The following is a 17,019-nucleotide window of genomic DNA, read 5'->3' as shown; positions in this document are numbered from 1 at the left end:
ATTTTGTTTTGTTCCATCCTCAGAGGGGTTTCCATCCTGTTTCATTACTCTAACAGCAAGGACCAAAGTCAAATTACTTTCTTGTACCTCAGTACAAAAAACCCCCCAAAAATAACATGCACTTTGGTTAGCTGTCATATATCGAGAATCTTCTACAACAAACAGAATCATGTATTCTATGAGACCAATCAAAAAAGGAAGCTGGTTACTAACGATTTTAATACCTTTGGGAATCTGCATAACTGTACGATCATCCATATGGGGCTGCGAAGAGAAATATAATCAAAGAAAATAATTAGTAGGGTCCTTCTGTAAAATCAAAGTCATCCATTAATCTTTTGATATACAGAGATCTTTGCATGCGCACACACGTAACTTCTGAACAAGATTTCAGTATACTACTTCAGAAGGATAACAGTGACAATTTACACTATTCTACAATTGCACAAATTCAAGTTTCCTCCTACTTTGCTCATAATCTCTGTCAGTCTCCCCTAAAGCTCAGCAGTCTTGCTCATTACTGCAGTGGTGAGAGGTCCTACAGGGTGTGGCGAGAGTGGATGTTTGTGTCTTTGACAGGTCAGAGGTCATACTTTAAAAGGGAACTAGATGAAAGCTGGAATTGTGAGTTCAGGCGGCCGAGTGACAACGTTGTTGACATGGAGCGGGTAGCGGCCATACGTTTCGAGCTGTGGACAAGGGTCTTAATGTTGAAGTGTCAGCACATGAGGGCCATCAGTAGAAAATGCCATATCTCATGGTGGCAGTGTTCGACTTCAAAGTTTGTAAAACTGACACTGAACCTCTGCATGCTTCACCTGTTTCTACTTTGTCTAATGGAGTAGCAAACAACATCCACTGCTCACGAGGCTGACTGTAAAATCAGACCTGAATGATTTAAGTATAAACTATAGAAAAACATTTGTTTAATATGTTTTGAACACAATTTGTAAAACAACTTTTTGTACAAGGGGCTTGCGATCAACTGTTTATAGTATTAATTTAATGTAAGACATTTGAGAGCATGATAATATATAGTATTCTGCTATATTGTTAACTTGAACAGTAGACAAATTGTTTCTATTTTAACATGAGTGCCAGCTTTAATGAAGCACAAACCAGACAAGTAAGAATGATCCAGTCAGTAATTCAGAGAACACATTTTTTCTCCACCTTATTTTGGCTGTGAATGAATAGCAGTCAAAGAGAGGGGGGATTGTACAAGCCTGCCAACCAACTCAAATAGGCAAACAGCAGGACGTGCTCTCCCTGCCAGACGAGCCACCATCACGGCAACTGTTGCCACGGTGCAGAGCTGCCAGCCTACTTTTGATTAGCAAGCGTCTTGGATGTGATTGGCTACAGAATGAATGGTGAGGCAAAGAAGGGTCTTAAATGTTGTGTAATTAACCTCTTCACTTGCACATATCCCACTTTAGACATCACAACGACTGACAGCCTCCTGTCAGCAACCTGCACCAATCAAGCTCTAATCTGGGGGAGAGAGAGGGAACACAAAGACAGCATTTGGGCTGTCACCACTGTGGTGCATCTGAAACTGTCTGATGAGACAATGCACTGTATCTCAGTGTTGACAATGAAGGGGCCCCTCACTGCTGCAATGGAAATGCTTGAGGAAGAAAAAAAACAAAAACAAAAAACACACCTCACAGCTATAATCATCATCATCATCATGTGTAAATGAAAACAGCACACATAATCAAAAAGGTGTGAGCGAGAAGCAGACGAAAGCATGATGGATAGAACAAGGCTTTGTCTGATTGGTGGATTAACCCAGAGGTTGGACCATGACAGTTTGATTGCATGCTTTTACTGTGACTAAAAGAAATATAAACTGAATGCAATACAAATGGTGTCACAATAAGGTAAACTACAGTGACAAAAAACATAAAAAAAGGAGTGGGCAGATCATATCAAAATTTATACCAGCATTACTGCAAAATGCTCATTACACTGCACTGAAAATGGAACCAAAACATACAGTGCTGCAAAGATTCCATACACATACTGTATATGGTATGCAATTAAGTTCACATTGTGTGTGATTCAGTGTGCAACAAGGTTTGCTGTATATTCTGCATCCTTATTAGGGTGCACCCAATCTCTGAACCCCTTGGCCATTGTCTGATTATGATTTAGCCTCTGGGGGCAACGACCAATGTTTCAGGGCTGCTGGTGTAGCCAGCAGATATCCGGATAACAGATATCTGGGCCAAGACTTCCTCTTCCATGTTCTTCCATTGTTTAAAGTCCGAGTTGCAATCTAGGAACCCATTGGCTATCGCCTGATGACGATTTGAATGCAGATACATTTTTAATAAAAAAAAGCTAATAAAAAGCTAATCTCTAGGGTTTCAAGATTGCTAAAAAGCTAAATCATCAGTTATAATCGTCAGACAGTAGCCGATGGCAGGCTTCAGTGAACCGAAGTCTTAATACTTACAGTATCTTGCTTGTTTAACACAATGTCTGCAGTCTGTAGATGATAAATCAAATTATACCAGCTCATGGGGCACGTACCACAACTTTTGTAGTAAGTTGTCACCAACAAAGTATTCTAGAACAAATCTGCCAGCAAGTTAGAAACAAGTTAACGTTAGCATTCATCCGAAGACACTTGACAATCTAATTCAGAAACTCTGAAGGTAAGATAGTAAAGTGTATTAAAACTAGCTAGCTACGTACATTAACCTACAGCATCACCATTGGCTTGCGTGACACACACGAGCATAGACTTTAATGAGGATGCGAGCCACTGCAATGATGAGAGGCAGGCAGACAAGACATTCAACTAACGTCAAGGTTAAGAAATGGTTTGATTCTTCTAGGCATGAATATGGGATCTATATTGTAATATTTACGATTACAGGCAAGAAGGATATATAAATGTTTGATACCCCGCAACCTGTTGTTTTTATCTTGTTTTGAGGGGTGGGGTCTGGACTTAGGTGTAAAAAAAATAAATAAATAAATAAAAATGTAATAAAAATAAAAAGTAAAAGGACAACTGGGCATGTTCAATTTGAAAACCATGTACACCGTTTTGCTACGGTTTCTCAGCTGAACGGCATGTTTCCTTGTTTTCTGTTGTGTGGTGGGTGTGTCAGAGGTGTTACCCAATGACATGTATATAAACCCCGCTGTATTAAAAAGGCAGTGCGTTTGCGTACACAACAGGGGGCCCCCCACCCCACCCCCCCACAGTTGTCATGAAGGGGGAAATTAACTATAGAGACCAAAACTGTTTTTTTGTACCAAAAATCATGTGTAATCATGTTTTTTTCTGCTGTAAAGTTGGGCATTTTAACATGAGGCGGAGTCAGCCTCAACTGGCCATTTGAGAAACTTTTGGCACCTCTGTGTTGGCTTCATTTTTCAGCCCCGGAGGTTGTCGCTTGGTCAAAATGCATATAGGTTGGCTGGTCTGTTTAGGGGTTGATAAAAATTAAATTAGAAATCTCTACCTTTCAGGTAAGATTTCTTTTAAATATGAATGATTGCAGTGAGTAAGATATGCTATATACTTAACTCATGTCAACACAGTTAATTGCATGTAGCCTGCCCTTTACCACACCGACAACCATCACGTTCTGTCTGGCCTACCTCTACAACATTACATACCTTGTGTGTAGTTTGTTCGTTTGAACCCTGATCCCCACACAGAGTACAAAAGATACCAGATTAAACAGAGTAAAGACCCATCAGCACGAGCCTTTTCCTTGTGTCCTTGGGCTATGAGTTAGCTCAGTGGAGTGGGGAGCCACCCTGTAGCGGTTCTGCTGACCACCAGATGGCTGCAGCTGGGAGCCAGCTAAGAGCCTGTCTGGTGGCCACTGAAACTTAAACTTAGAGGGGGCTGTCGGTTATGAAAAAACGTCTTCAGACAGACTAATTAAAAAAAAGGTCTTTTTCCATCACGCCTGCCCATCTGTTAAGAGAGCACAACCTGATGGAATGGCTGGTTATTCAGTTTCACTGTGCAATTAACAGCAATATCTGTGAGCACTTGTTCTGGGATTAAATTATTTATCATCTTCTATGGGAATAATGAAAAATGTGTATGGTCAGGGAGTGCAATTTGCTCCTTTAAAATCTTTAAAAGAGCTGAAACCTTTATTAAAAAAAAAAAAAAGACAATTCCACCAGAACACCAAGTCATTAACCTGACTGTAGTGTACTGCAACCTACCCAACAATTTTGTCTTTTTTTCTGCTCAATTGTGTAGAACCTTTTTTTTTTTAAATCATGAATATTCATTGCACATTAACTCCTCACATCAGTATTCTAAAAGCATTTTAAAAACAGTGTTTCTAAACAAAGCCTTTATGTAAATCAGTGGTTAACTACAAGCAATCTGAACCAAGGGACTACAAGACCACAGACACAAGGTCAGTGCACATGGTGGAGAAAGTAGTTCAACATTCTTTGACAAGGTCAGTGCCTCATGTACTGACCAAATATGATAAACCATTGACTGTTGCATGAATAACTAGCATTTTAAATCACATGTAGTCAATTCTGGTAGTCAAGTAGTCAGGTCCTGTGCAATGATGGAGAAAGTGACAAAGCATAAAAAAAGTAACGCTCCATCTTGGCAAAAAGATACATCCACCTCTCCTATGTGACTCATTCCTCCGCCAGCACTTTCAGACTACATAATAGGATGACACTGCCAGCTCACTGTCAAACAACAGTCAGAGACTACTGCTGCTGTGTGTGTGTGTGTGTGTGTGTGTGTGTGTGTGTGTGTGTATGTGTGTATGTGTGTACGCGCGCATCTTCATCACCTAGACACTCATTACCTTGTCAGCTTGCAGGTCAACACACAACAGGCCGTTTGAACTCATGACCCACATCCTGCTCCTCATTACCTCAAACCAAATAGGCTGTATGACGACTCAGCGAGTTCTGTGACGATATTACAAGGGAGATGATTCACACTACAGTTTGTACCGGTATGGTAAATTGTTAACCCTATAGCATCTGCATCATTACAGCACAGTATAATCGCAATGCTTGCTAGTTTCCTAGACCCTCTTGCTTGCTAAATTTCACACAGTAAACAAGGTTAAATCTTCAGTGATCGATCATTTCAAGTTGTCTCCAAAAGGCTAATTAATTCACTTTCACATTATGGATTGCATTGGTTTGATTTACTGCCTATACAGTTAACTCAGTGGCATGTTGTTGGACTTGTATGGCCACCCATCCTGAAATTTACAGTGCATATGGGGGAAAGCCTTCAGGACTACATCTCTAAAAAAGAAACTAAAAAAAAATTAAAAATGTTTCTGTCCTGGTGCAAAACTCCTTACATGCAATCTGTTTTGCGGATGGAGATGTCAATGGTTACGACCCCCCTGAAGCATGACCATGCAGGCAGAGAGAGTGTGTGTGTGTGTGTGGGGCTTACATCTTGCCTAGCCTCTGATAATTTAAGGACTTTTCTCCACGCCAGCTTGTTTTAATTACTGTGAATAAGTGGCAGCATTTGGTCAGGTTTATGGGTCTTCTTCAAAGAGCGAGCTTGGTTTAGACAGACCAATCTGTGGGACAGCAGAGCTGTAAATCCAAAACTGAGCAACTACTACCACTAACAATGCCCAGGGCAGATGCAGGCAGGGGGCAGAGGGGGGAATAGAGAGGGTTCAAAAAGCCTGTTTTCCCTTTATATCTGAAGCTATAATCAACATTCAGTCTGACTGAAGACATGAGGTAATTTCAAATCATGAATGACAATACTTTTAAATAATAATAATAATTTTAAAAAATCTAAGTGCAATTTTCTTTTAGAAATTTGGACCGACATTTGTAGATTTAAAAGATCTTTTAAGTGTCATGGGGCACAGAGAACTCAATTACAAAATGCTCTGACTTAGTTTGACCACTCTGAACAGTACAGACACTGGATTGTAACAAGACCAACACAACATAGATGTAAACCGAAGAAAGAAAGGAAAAGCTATCAAATGGACTGAGAAATGGAGTGGATTGGAACATACAGAGAGGAGAGAGTCGAGTTCCAACACAGGGTCCATCCTGGGGTCGGGGGTATGTGGGGGGACTCCTGACTTTTCAGTGAACTCATTTCTAATCTCCTACAACACCAAACTCCCTGCTAATGATGAAAGCCCTGAGGCAAAGTGGGCTGGGATACACAGGGCTGACTCAGCAGCCATCAGACGTCTGCAGCAGCCCTGGCCAACTGTTTCCACTCAGACACTGACTTCCTAAGAGCAACGAGGTACAGTCTGAGCTGACAGGCTTGAGCATGCTGAAGATTAACTGAACACTCATTTAAAAAATAAAACTATTTCCTTTATTTTATTTGTCAAAATCATGTGTAGTGGTGGCACATTTGATTCTGTACGGTGAACTCTGCCAGGGACTTTGTTCAAAAAGCTGTCAAAGAGCACCAGAAACCACTATGCCTGAAAGCAAAAAAAAAAAAAAAAATCAACCCAAAATTCTGATTTGAAACACTGTAACCAGGTGGTCTTTCCAGTCAGCCAAATTAACCTCTTATGCTTTTGATCAAAACAGAATTAACATGGAGGAGGCAAGATGTTATTGCACAGCAGGGTTCAATTTATATCTGAACACATTCACACATCTACAGTATAAATACTCAACAGGACTTCATGTATCACACTGTGCAGAAGGGCCTCCTGATACAGGGAGTAATTAATCACTCCGGACCTGCACCTTCTCTTTTTAATCTCATTTCCAATATATATATCAAACTCAACGTTTTACAGTTTTGCTACTGTTAATTAAAGTTAGCAGAGACAACTGCATGTTCTCCCGCAAGCCTTCATCCACAAAATCTAAATTTGTTTGGAAGTTTGTGAGATATACGGTTTTTAAAACACACTCCTTCAAAAAAAGAAAAAAATCTTTGTCTGTAATGCATATTGGGTCCAGCAATCACTGTAGCCTGCAGTAGCGTTAGTAACAATGACACTCGCTTGATTAGATTTTTAAAACGGCGACAAAGTGCATCTCTAAGCCAAGAAATAAAATCATATCATGGTGGCATAAAATCAGTACTTTTTGTTGTTGTGACTGTAGCGAAGCAAAACAGTTAACGAAACAGTTAACTTATCGTTGACTGGCACCCACTGTTCAGCTTAATTAAATGATTCACAGGTGTTTTCAGTTGTTAAAATGATTAAATCTCTGCTCAGGTTAAAGTTGGACACAGCTATACTAACTAGGAATTGCAGGAGGTTTCTAAACTACATGTACCAATAAAATGATAACGGTGTAAGCGAGCTACCTCGTCAGTTCAACCAAATTTAAGTATAACCATAGTTTCACACTTACCTCTAGTGCTATCTAGCCGTGCAAATAGTTTTGTTTTTGTTTTCAGACATCCATCTCTGCCGCCCTCCCAGTACAATGGCGGTGAATGATACGTTGTTCTGGTGCTCGCAGCAGTGACAGTTTACATTTGCAAAATTCAACTGCGACATTTCTTTCCCGAGACAATGTTTCCGTTATCATGCATAACCCACAGAAGACACTGTAAACAGTATTTCTCGGATCATTTGTCCCTAAATTAAAACGTAACAAAAAAAAGGAGTCTTACAGCCCACACAGTCCCGAGAAGAGGTCAAATCAGGCAAAACAAGTGAAAACACCTGTGGTGGTGAAACATTTGGTGTCTTAACATTGGCCTTAACATTGGCGGTCCTCTATACTTCCATATACTTGAAAACAAAGGGTCTGACGTCGATTTAGTTATTTCTAGCTATTATTTAACAATAAGAGTCAGAAGCATTGCTGTGGATGTTTGTATACCTCTTTTGTTGTGTTTTTTGTGCACCAAAATTAACTTAAAATGTAATTAAGACGGTGTAGTCCCTCATTCGTCCAGGAGTGTTCTATCGTAGAAAAGGTTTCAGTCGTAGTCTGAAAACAGTGTCCAGATGACTACGACTGAAACCTTTTCTACGATAGAACACTCCTGGACGAATGAGGGACTACACCGTCTTATTTTGAAGAATTTTGGGCAGAAAACCGTAGATCTGGTTCGGGAACTCGAAAACACAGCCAGGAAATTAGCAGACCACAGGAACCATCTCCGTTTTAATCTAAGATGCAGGCAGAGCAAGATTAAACTAGCTATTTACAGATACTCAGGCAGATTCCTTCTTGAGGGCAGGGCTTATGTAACTCAGAGTAGTTTAAATTTCCAGTTCCCGTCCAATTTTTTCACAATTGAGAATGACTTCCGGATGGGAGCCGAAACGTCTTGATTCTGAAAACAGTGTCCAGATGACTACGACTGAAACCTTTTCTTAAAATGTAATTGTTAAACGTTTTGTCTAATGCCTACAGTACCATATGGCCTACTGTATTAAGTTTTATATTTAGCTAATGGAAATCTTATAATGAGTTTATGAATTTGCATAAAGATGGAAAATTAAGGTCTGTAAAAGTAAGTAAGCTACACCGATGGCTGTGTCAGTGTGTGGTGTAGAGCTCAGCGATTAACTGGCAAAAATGTAAATGTTTGGATTTCCCAAGAAGACTGGAGACTTACAGAAACATTCATATGAAACTGAAACAATATGACTCCTCTTTATGCAGCCTTGTGATCCTATGACAAAGGTTCCCTCTTGGCTGCCTGCTGTTGTAAACTATAGCTGCATTGAGCCTTTTCTTTTTTGCAATGATGCAGAAACAAACAATTCTATGAATATAGAATATGTGAACCGAGGAAAACCATTCAACTCTGAATCATCAGTAAGAAGAAACATTTTATTCACATGTACTGTAAAAGTAAAACACAAGCTGCCATATCATACATTTATACACAGGGTTTGAAAATCCTATACAAAAACAAAGATATTCGAAAATATGAGTTTTGATATGAAACATGACCTTACATATAATAATTTCTTGGAAAAAGGTCTTGGTTTGGTAATAGTTATTTAATTTATGAGCCTAACCCCACATTAGTGAAAACTGAAGTTATTGTAAAAAATTAGAATGGTAAAAATGGAGTAGAAATCATTCTTAAAAATGATTAAAAAATCTCATGCAGCATCTTCAGAGAGGGCCTGAGAGAGTACATCTTTGTAAAAGAAAGAAAACAAAGTCATATTTGTCATTGATATAGAAATCAAACATACCAAAATACAACAAAGCCAGTTTGTTTTTCGCAACAATCATTTTCACCGATCATCTTTGTTCTCTCTGTGTCAGCCGTTTGATTCATAACAAGCACATTCTGGCAGCTACAAAGAGCTGATATCCTGATTGATTTTCCTAAACAATGTCATGATCATTTGCTCTTATTCACTGCATCATTTCACAGGGAACTAACAATTCTTGACTCTTTGTTTGAGACACTGGATCAACTTTGTTAATTTGCCCATTTTTAAAAAAGAACAGGGGACAAAAGAGGCCAAACTGTGTTGCTGCCCTTAAGTCAGTATTGAGGTTCTTACAGTAGTTGCAGTAAATGTATTGGAATGCATAGAGCCGAGGCTTGGTAGCGCTTGAAAAAGTATTGTATAAGAGGCCAGCAGACTTGTGCTATCTTATCTGTGCCTCTTTGTGTTACAGTGTATAGATAGCACCCAGTCCAAGCCCATTTGGAGAGAAATTGGGCTCACTGATGAGCACTGCTATCAGTGTAACCATTCATCATGTTATCCTCATTGGCTAGTGTAGGGAGGGTTGGGTCTCTCAGGGTTGCATGACCACATTCTGTACTGAGGCAACAGAGAGAATGGCTGAATCAAGAATAATCACTCACTATCTATCACAGTGGCCCTCTGATTGATATGTTTTGGCTTAATCTCTCATTTTCAGTGAGATAAACATGGGCAAGCACAGCCTGAATAAGCCCCAACATAACTGCTGCTCTACCTTAGTGCATCCACTGAGACCCATTTTGATCAAGGCAACTGGAGGGAAAAACATTCACTCAACCCTGCTAGCTGTCACAGGCCAGCTGGCAGGCGATGAGTGACAACAGCAAATGCAGTCCTTGATGAGATAACATAGTCCAGTTTGAAAATCTAGAAAACTACAGAACCAGAGAGGTAACATAAGGCGCAAGAGGCTGAATGAACATGGATAAACGCTGACTGAGGTTTGAAACAAGAGAAAAGGCAAAGTCTGGGAGCGCAATAACATTAGCTTATTGCTTTTTCTTTTTTCCTCTTTATTTTTTTTCCCTTAAAAGGACATTTGTACACACCACATAATCATATAAATACACTATACAATGCAATATAAAATATTTTTCTTAAAAGCAATATGTTCAGGATTTGCTAAGGTATGCTTAAGATACCTGCACCATATGAAAAATAATGACTCAAAACAAAACATTAAAAAAGGCACTTCCAGGTGTTGCTCATTGACGCTTGAGAAACTGATGGCCACTGCCTTGCCATACAGGCAACAGCATTTGTGCTCACGTTTCATTTCTATGCCATTAAAACATGTCCTGGACAACGAGGCACTGTAGCTAGGTGGTTAAGATTTCCTCTGTTTTAATGCAAAAATCCACTCTCATCTCATCTCTGTCATTTGTTGTTCTTAATTCCAGTGATATCTATAGACTGACAGATACATTTCATCATCCTTTGTTTTCTCACTTCCTCGTTTCTCCAACTCGACTTTCTTTTGTCCTCAGACTTCAACTTCACACAGTCCCTCCTGAGCACCAGGTGTTTGCATGCTGATGTCAAAGCAGGTCACCATCATGACACGGGACTTGCATAGATTGACACAGAACTCCAGCTCCTCTGTGGCCTGTGCCAAGGCCTCTAGGTACTCCGGAGACTCTTTATCCAAATTCTGGTCCACCTCAACTTTTGGAAAGGGAAATGAATGTTTGGTTACATGGTTTGTCACCAAAGATCTTTTAAAAAAACATTTAGCAGTTACTTACACTCTCCTATCCACTTGCTGGGGTCCATCATCAGTCGGGCCTTGGTGTCTTCCAGCTCCTCCAACAACACTTCATGCTTTGCCCTCAGTTCCCTCACTTGCTGTTGCCTTCTCTCCAGCATCTTCAGTTTACTGTTAAAATACTGTAGGCCCTGAGAGAAAAAGAGAGATTATTAATTACAGCTGAAAGTAAACTGTCAATTAAAAGTAAAAGGTCACAAGTTAAAACTGGCACAGCATAAAGTAGGAAACCTACTATTAAAGGTCATTCTTAAAAGTAAAATGGGGCTAACATATTACCTATATGTCATGTTTTATAACCCAGCCTCCAAAGAGTGTACTGAAATTTTTAAATAATCAAATGCAATACAACCAAATAAAAACTTAGTAATTTTAAAAAGTGCTGTAAATATGGGAATTGTTCAGGTTTTGGGGGGAAAAAATCATTTTTCCTCCATTGTGGGCTGAGTTATGATTATGGTTATGCAACTACTGTAAAACAGCCTGTGCTGCTAATAATTAAACCTCAGTCACTATGAAAAATTAGCTCACCTTGTCAACATCCTGGAATGGTTGCTGAAGACAAGATAGGGGGACACAGATTATAGCAAGTTAGCATGTTAAACAAGACAGAATTTTTTTTAATAGAATATAGTATGTGTGTACAGTATGTGAACAGTATGTTAATATACACACATACTGTAGACACAGCTACTGCTGCACATATACAAGACTCCAATACTAATTTCAAAATAGTGAGGGAAAGTCACAGAAAAGCAATTTTGTCATTCAGGCAGTTATGGCTGGGAGAGAAAAGTTAAAGATCATTTTTTCCTAATTGAAAGTAAATCAAACCACCATCTAGCTGATTTAATATCTTCTCTTAACAAATCCCTGTCTGGCTGCACCGAACTTGTGAGAGCAGTTAATGATCCACAGAAAAGGAGTCAGCTATAAAAAGCGATCAGGCGGCCAGTGATGATTGCTAGCGGAGTGCTGATTTGGGCTGGTGCTGGGTGCCCTTGCATTCATCACACATTCCCTGACCAATCTTCTCATACCATCTTCTTTTTCATTTTTACCTCCCCCCAACATCACCACCACCATCAGCAGTAAGTCAAGTCATCACTCATATCCAAACCAATTAACCCATGTCAGTAATTGCCTCCTGAACTTGTGACATTCTCGAGGATCGCTGCCAAAATACCAAGCTCTGGGAATCTGAATACAGACATTTTAACTCTGGGATTTGCCACTGAGCTGACTGAAGGTCAGACGTCTGAGACATATCATTCTTGTCTTGTTCTTTAAAAAGAAACTGGGAAGGAGTGAGCTAGGACATTCCCACAGCGCAAGTCAATGTGGCATATCTTGGGCATCAGTGTCGCACATGCAAAATATTGCTGGGGCATAGCAAGTGGGATTTACGAGACCTTGACCCAGACATTACATTATCTACAACAAGTTCATCACGATGAACCATCATGTAGAACAAGTCGGGAGTGACCCTCTGCTCACCTCTGTGGTTTCTTCCTGACGCCGCCTCTGGAGTCGCTCAACATCATCGATCTCATACACTTTGATCTCAAAAGGCTCCTTCAACGGTCCTGACATAGGAGGCAAGTCCACCCACTGGCCTGCTGTGCCTGCCTTCTTCCCCAGGGAAGAGGTGTCTGGCAGGGGTGCGGGGATAAGCCGTCTTCTCTGGAAGCCTACCAACACACGGTTACGTTGGTGACATACAATAGTAGTATTTGCTGGGATTTATGAGTAAATATGTATGAGTCTCACTCTGAGATGTAAAGTTATGCAAGGCTTTACAAAGGCCAGCCAAGTTGTGGTGATTGCATATTTATAAGGGTTTCATTGCTATTTTGTATACACAGCCCGAATAAATTCAAAAGGTTGGTTTAACGCACATGAATTCAAATGGTTATATATACAAGGCAACAAAAACCTGGACCAGGTCACTGCTGCTGATGATGTTCAATTCATCTTATTTGATCATCATACAGTTCGAAGTCGTCTTGTTTGAAACATTCATTATCATTTTCCACTATATGTATGAATAATGTATGCTGCTGATTCAGGAGAAGAGAAAATACCAATTCGTGAATGTAATGAGAATGGATACATGAAGTTAGAACCGCTATATGGCTCATTTCCTAGGAGAAAGCATTCATTTCTGGATGCTATTTCAATGTGTGTAGCTTCACGAGCAAGCACTGTTTGATAGATCTCACATACACTTCTAGTACCAGTATGATGTATTCATAATATTTGTGAATATTACCTATATCTGCATTGGTACGTGTAAAACCCCAAAACCCAAATTAGTTTCTCACCATTTGCTCTCTTCTTGGGATACTTGGAGCTCCTTGTTCTGCCTGAAGATGACATGCCGCTCTCGCTCATAGAGTCGTGGGCAGAGGAAGCACTGCCTGTGGCTTCACTGTCGCGGATCATGCTTTCATATCCGCTGCTGCCACCACTGTGGTAGAAAAGAGCTGTGCGGCCCATAGCTGGAGGCAGCTCCCCGCTCAACACACTACTGTTGTCACTGCCATGGCCGCTGCTGTAGCGTTGAGGCCGCCTAGGTGCTGTAATTTTGCTGTATGGAGAGGGCAGCATGGCTATGGGCGATTTGTCATCACTCACGTTCACCCCGCTGTCATTCCCGCTGTCTGAATCTCCTGAACCTCTCACATGTTTGCCTGATATGTTGCCTGTTGCCAGTTCGCTCACACGGCTGTTGGCAGCCCTCATGGCCTGCTTTGTGCCCATAATAGTTCCTCTCCCAGGCTTACTGCTGACAGCAGCAGTGGTTCGAGGAGCTGATGTCCGTCCTGATGGAGGAAGGTTGGCATTGGTATTTCTGGTCACAGGAGTGGCCAAAGATTTGGTGGAGGAGCTTAGTCCCTTGGAGTTGTTGGCTGACAGTGAGCGTGCCTTATTACCATTGACTGTTCCTAATGCTCTGGGATTTACAGAAGCTTTTACCTGACCAGGTCTGTTAAGACTTCCTCCACTTGGGGATGATGGGCAGGTAGCTATAGGAGAGCTGGATGAATTAGGAATACCAAATCTCGGAATGGATTTACTGGATTTGCCATTGCTGCTGCCCAGACTTGCCCCACTATTCTCCCTACTAAGTGCAGATCTGGAGCCCGATAAAGACAGGCTTTCACACCTTTCCAGGGACATTTGACTGCCATAATATTGCCCAGCCTCTCCTCTAGGCCCTCTGGCCTTCAGGCTGGAGGTAACTTTGGCTGTGTTGAGGCTGGAGGTTTTGAAACTGGTAGAGTCTACTCTGTGACGTACCTCAAGCTCATCCTCTGATACAGCTGCCCTTGCTCCAGAGGCCCTCCCTGCCTCCCCATATGCTGACTTTAAGGCACTTTGGGGCAGCAGGGTCTTAGTCTTATGGTCAAGACTGGACTTTCTCACCGGTGGGGGGGGTGGTGAAGTGCAACCAGGTTTAGGGAGATTGCTCGCTTTCTGTGAGTTAGCCTTGTTGTTTTTCCCCAGAGAGGAGAATTTAAGGCTCGTGGTAGATGCAATAAAATCTTGGGTTCCCTTGTAGTCTGTGGAGGAATGGATGACGGGCACTGTTCCTAGGGTGGTGGCACCTCGTCTCAGCTGAGGCATTTTGCTGGGTGGATTGTTACTGGCTGACTTCTCACAGCCATCGACCACCCTCTGGGATGAGGTAGACCCCTGCACCTTGGGTGGGCGAGGTACACTGTTGTTGTTGGATGTCTTGCTGGAAGGGATGCCACTCGGGGGATTTCTGAGAAATTTGCTGGTGCTGCCCGTGTCAGAAAACTGAGGTCCTGAATGGTTGTCACTGCGCTGCCAAGGATCCTCCTGCTTAGCCTCTTGCCTTGGTGGTTCTCTACTGCTGCTGCTGCTACTGCTGCTACTATGAGAGATGGATGAGGTAGGTTTAATCTTCCTGGGAAGACTAGAGTGGACTATGGAGGGGCCCTGTGGAAGTTGGGAGGAGCTAAGTGAATGAGCTTTAGTTATTTTAGGTGTGAATCTGAGGGAGCCTTTGGCTGATTCCGGAGATGGGGGGCACTTTGTCAAGGATAGTTTGCTTGAGGCTGCACTATCACTGTCTAGTTCAGAAAAACTAAATCCACTGTCATTTAAGGAGTTCTTGGCATCTCTAGGAGAGGATACACAGTGGAACATATCCAGAGAATCGAAGTAAAAGGTGGCCTCTGGTCCCATGTGTTTGGCCTGTGGAAGGAAGACGTCCGTAGAAGGAGCCCCTTCACTCTCCAAGGTGCAGACACTAACCTCACTCAGCCAAGAGCTGATAGATGAACCCCTGCTATCTATACACTCCATTGCTCCCTCCTGGAGGGGTGGGACCGCTGCAACGTTCACCTCTGAACCTCCCACAGCTGATGTGTATGCATCAAATTCATCATTGATGCTGCTGATGATGCTGACAGGTCGGGAACCAGAGGCCAGGGCCTGAAGGGAGCAGTCACTGTTAAAGCTGATAATGCTGGATGGGCGACCCTTCTCTACAATACTGCCTATAGATAGCTCCTCCACCACAGTGAATACCAGCTCATCCTCTCCATTCAGCTCCACAGGCTGCTGCAAGGTGACAGTGGCTCTAAGGATGTCCCGATCCAGACATCTCTCCCTCAAGGTAGAGCGTACCTGGCACACCTCCACTGGCGCTCTGAACAAAGGGGAAGTGTAAGGATCCCTTCTTTTCACAGCTTGGTGGCTCATTCCTACAGGAGGCATTCTGGTGCTGGATCTTTCCTCATTGTCTGTGTTTTCCTTGCTGGAAGGAGGTGGGGCTGGTTTCGGCAAAGCTTTCTTGTTGAAGTAGACCTTCTCCCTCACCACAGGCTCAGAATTAGGCCCTGCAGCAGTTGCTAGTTTGTTAGTGATAACTCTGCTTTCTGAAACCAAGGCTTTCTCACCATCAGCGCTGGTTCTGCATACATTTTGAACACTGTCAGATGGTGCCCTGTCTGCAGGTATGCATTGTGTCTTGGCATTGTCCAGTTTAGATTTAGTGTTGGGACTGCAGGATGGTTGTGTGGCAACAGATTTAGGAGATTGTTTGGGTGAAATGCCCTCTTGGGTGAAAGAAATATTTGCTACAGTCTTTGGTGAAACAGAGCCTTGGCTCTCCTTAGATTTGTCTGTCTTGGGGCTAGCCTGGCTTCGCTTGCCCTCTCCAACAAAGGCAGTGGGTTCTTCACTGCCATCTATACACTCAAGCCTCTCCTGCAGCTCTGCAAATGTGTTGCATTTAAAGAACTGGTCTCTGTCCAGGGGGCCCTCTTTTGCAGACTTCTTCTTGTTCAGGGAGGGGATGATTGGAACGAAGGCAGGTGGGCCTTCATTGTCACTAAGCTCCCTGTCTGAGATCGCAGTTCCCCCAGGGCCTACGTAAATGACAGTATCACAAGACTGTTCACTACTGGAGGAGTAGTCTGGGTCACTGAGCATTGAGGGCAGGTCTGGGTCCAGGGCTACAGTCCGAGGGTGGAAGGGCCTGAGGTGGGGCGGCCGGCGGATCCTCCCTTCCTCACAGGAACTTTCTCCACCAGATGAACTGGATGCATACTGCAAAGCAGAGTTAAAGCAGAAGAGAAGTTAGTCAGTTAAATAAAGTGATGACAGTAATGTGATTCTATCGTCTTACAATATTAATGTAACAATCTTGTCATTTCACAAAATAATTTTACTCATAATTGATTTCTTGACAATTTCATAGTGAAATCAATTGTATGGCAAATATGAATTCCTCTGAAATTACCAGTCGATATTTATCTAAAGGTTAAAAGTGCACATCAATAGACACAAGGAAATTAATATCAATAATACAAATTGCTGTATGTGGACTGCATTATAATCATGCCTGGGACCAATACAGAATAAATATATGCTGTCATTCCACCTAATTATCTGGAGCATATATTTCCCTAATCCGAGGAGCATTACACACTTCCTTGGGCAGTGGTATTGATTACATGATTATGTGTTGAGGAGCCGAGAAAAACTAGCTCTGAGTTACCGCACTAATAATCTTTCATTTGCAGAAGC

The 17,019-nt window shown here is 41.9% G+C and overlaps 1 protein-coding gene and 1 long non-coding RNA gene across 7 annotated transcripts in view; both read right to left on the bottom strand.

The window, feature by feature from the left end:
• Positions 1–7,729, bottom strand: part of LOC122861580 — an 84,818-nt gene extending 77,089 nt beyond the window's left edge. Inside the window, exon 1 of the long non-coding RNA XR_006374506.1 lies at positions 7,348–7,729. This is a non-coding gene — a long non-coding RNA (uncharacterized LOC122861580). The remainder of the gene's footprint in view (positions 1–7,347) is intronic.
• A 1,040-nt stretch (positions 7,730–8,769) lies between these two features.
• kif26ab (kinesin family member 26Ab) overlaps positions 8,770–17,019 on the bottom strand; it is a 69,141-nt gene continuing 60,891 nt past the window's right edge. For 5 of the 6 annotated variants that reach the window (XM_044166453.1, XM_044166455.1, XM_044166456.1 and 2 more), the window contains 5 exons: positions 13,278–16,539; positions 12,451–12,644; positions 11,485–11,508; positions 10,934–11,084; positions 8,770–10,853 (listed from right to left, as the gene is read on the bottom strand). In XM_044166453.1, coding sequence (XP_044022388.1) covers positions 10,672–10,853; positions 10,934–11,084; positions 11,485–11,508; positions 12,451–12,644; positions 13,278–16,539 — 3,813 coding nt within the window. In that variant the 3' untranslated portion in view covers positions 8,770–10,671. The remainder of the gene's footprint in view (positions 10,854–10,933; positions 11,085–11,484; positions 11,509–12,450; positions 12,645–13,277; positions 16,540–17,019) is intronic. The other variant, XM_044166454.1, reaches the window with a different exon arrangement.

The sequence above is a fragment of the Siniperca chuatsi genome, linkage group LG15 (assembly GCF_020085105.1).
Source record: "Siniperca chuatsi isolate FFG_IHB_CAS linkage group LG15, ASM2008510v1, whole genome shotgun sequence".
In the NCBI taxonomy this organism is placed as follows: domain Eukaryota; kingdom Metazoa; phylum Chordata; class Actinopteri; order Centrarchiformes; family Sinipercidae; genus Siniperca; species Siniperca chuatsi.
This window is presented reverse-complemented; position numbering and strand designations above follow the sequence as displayed.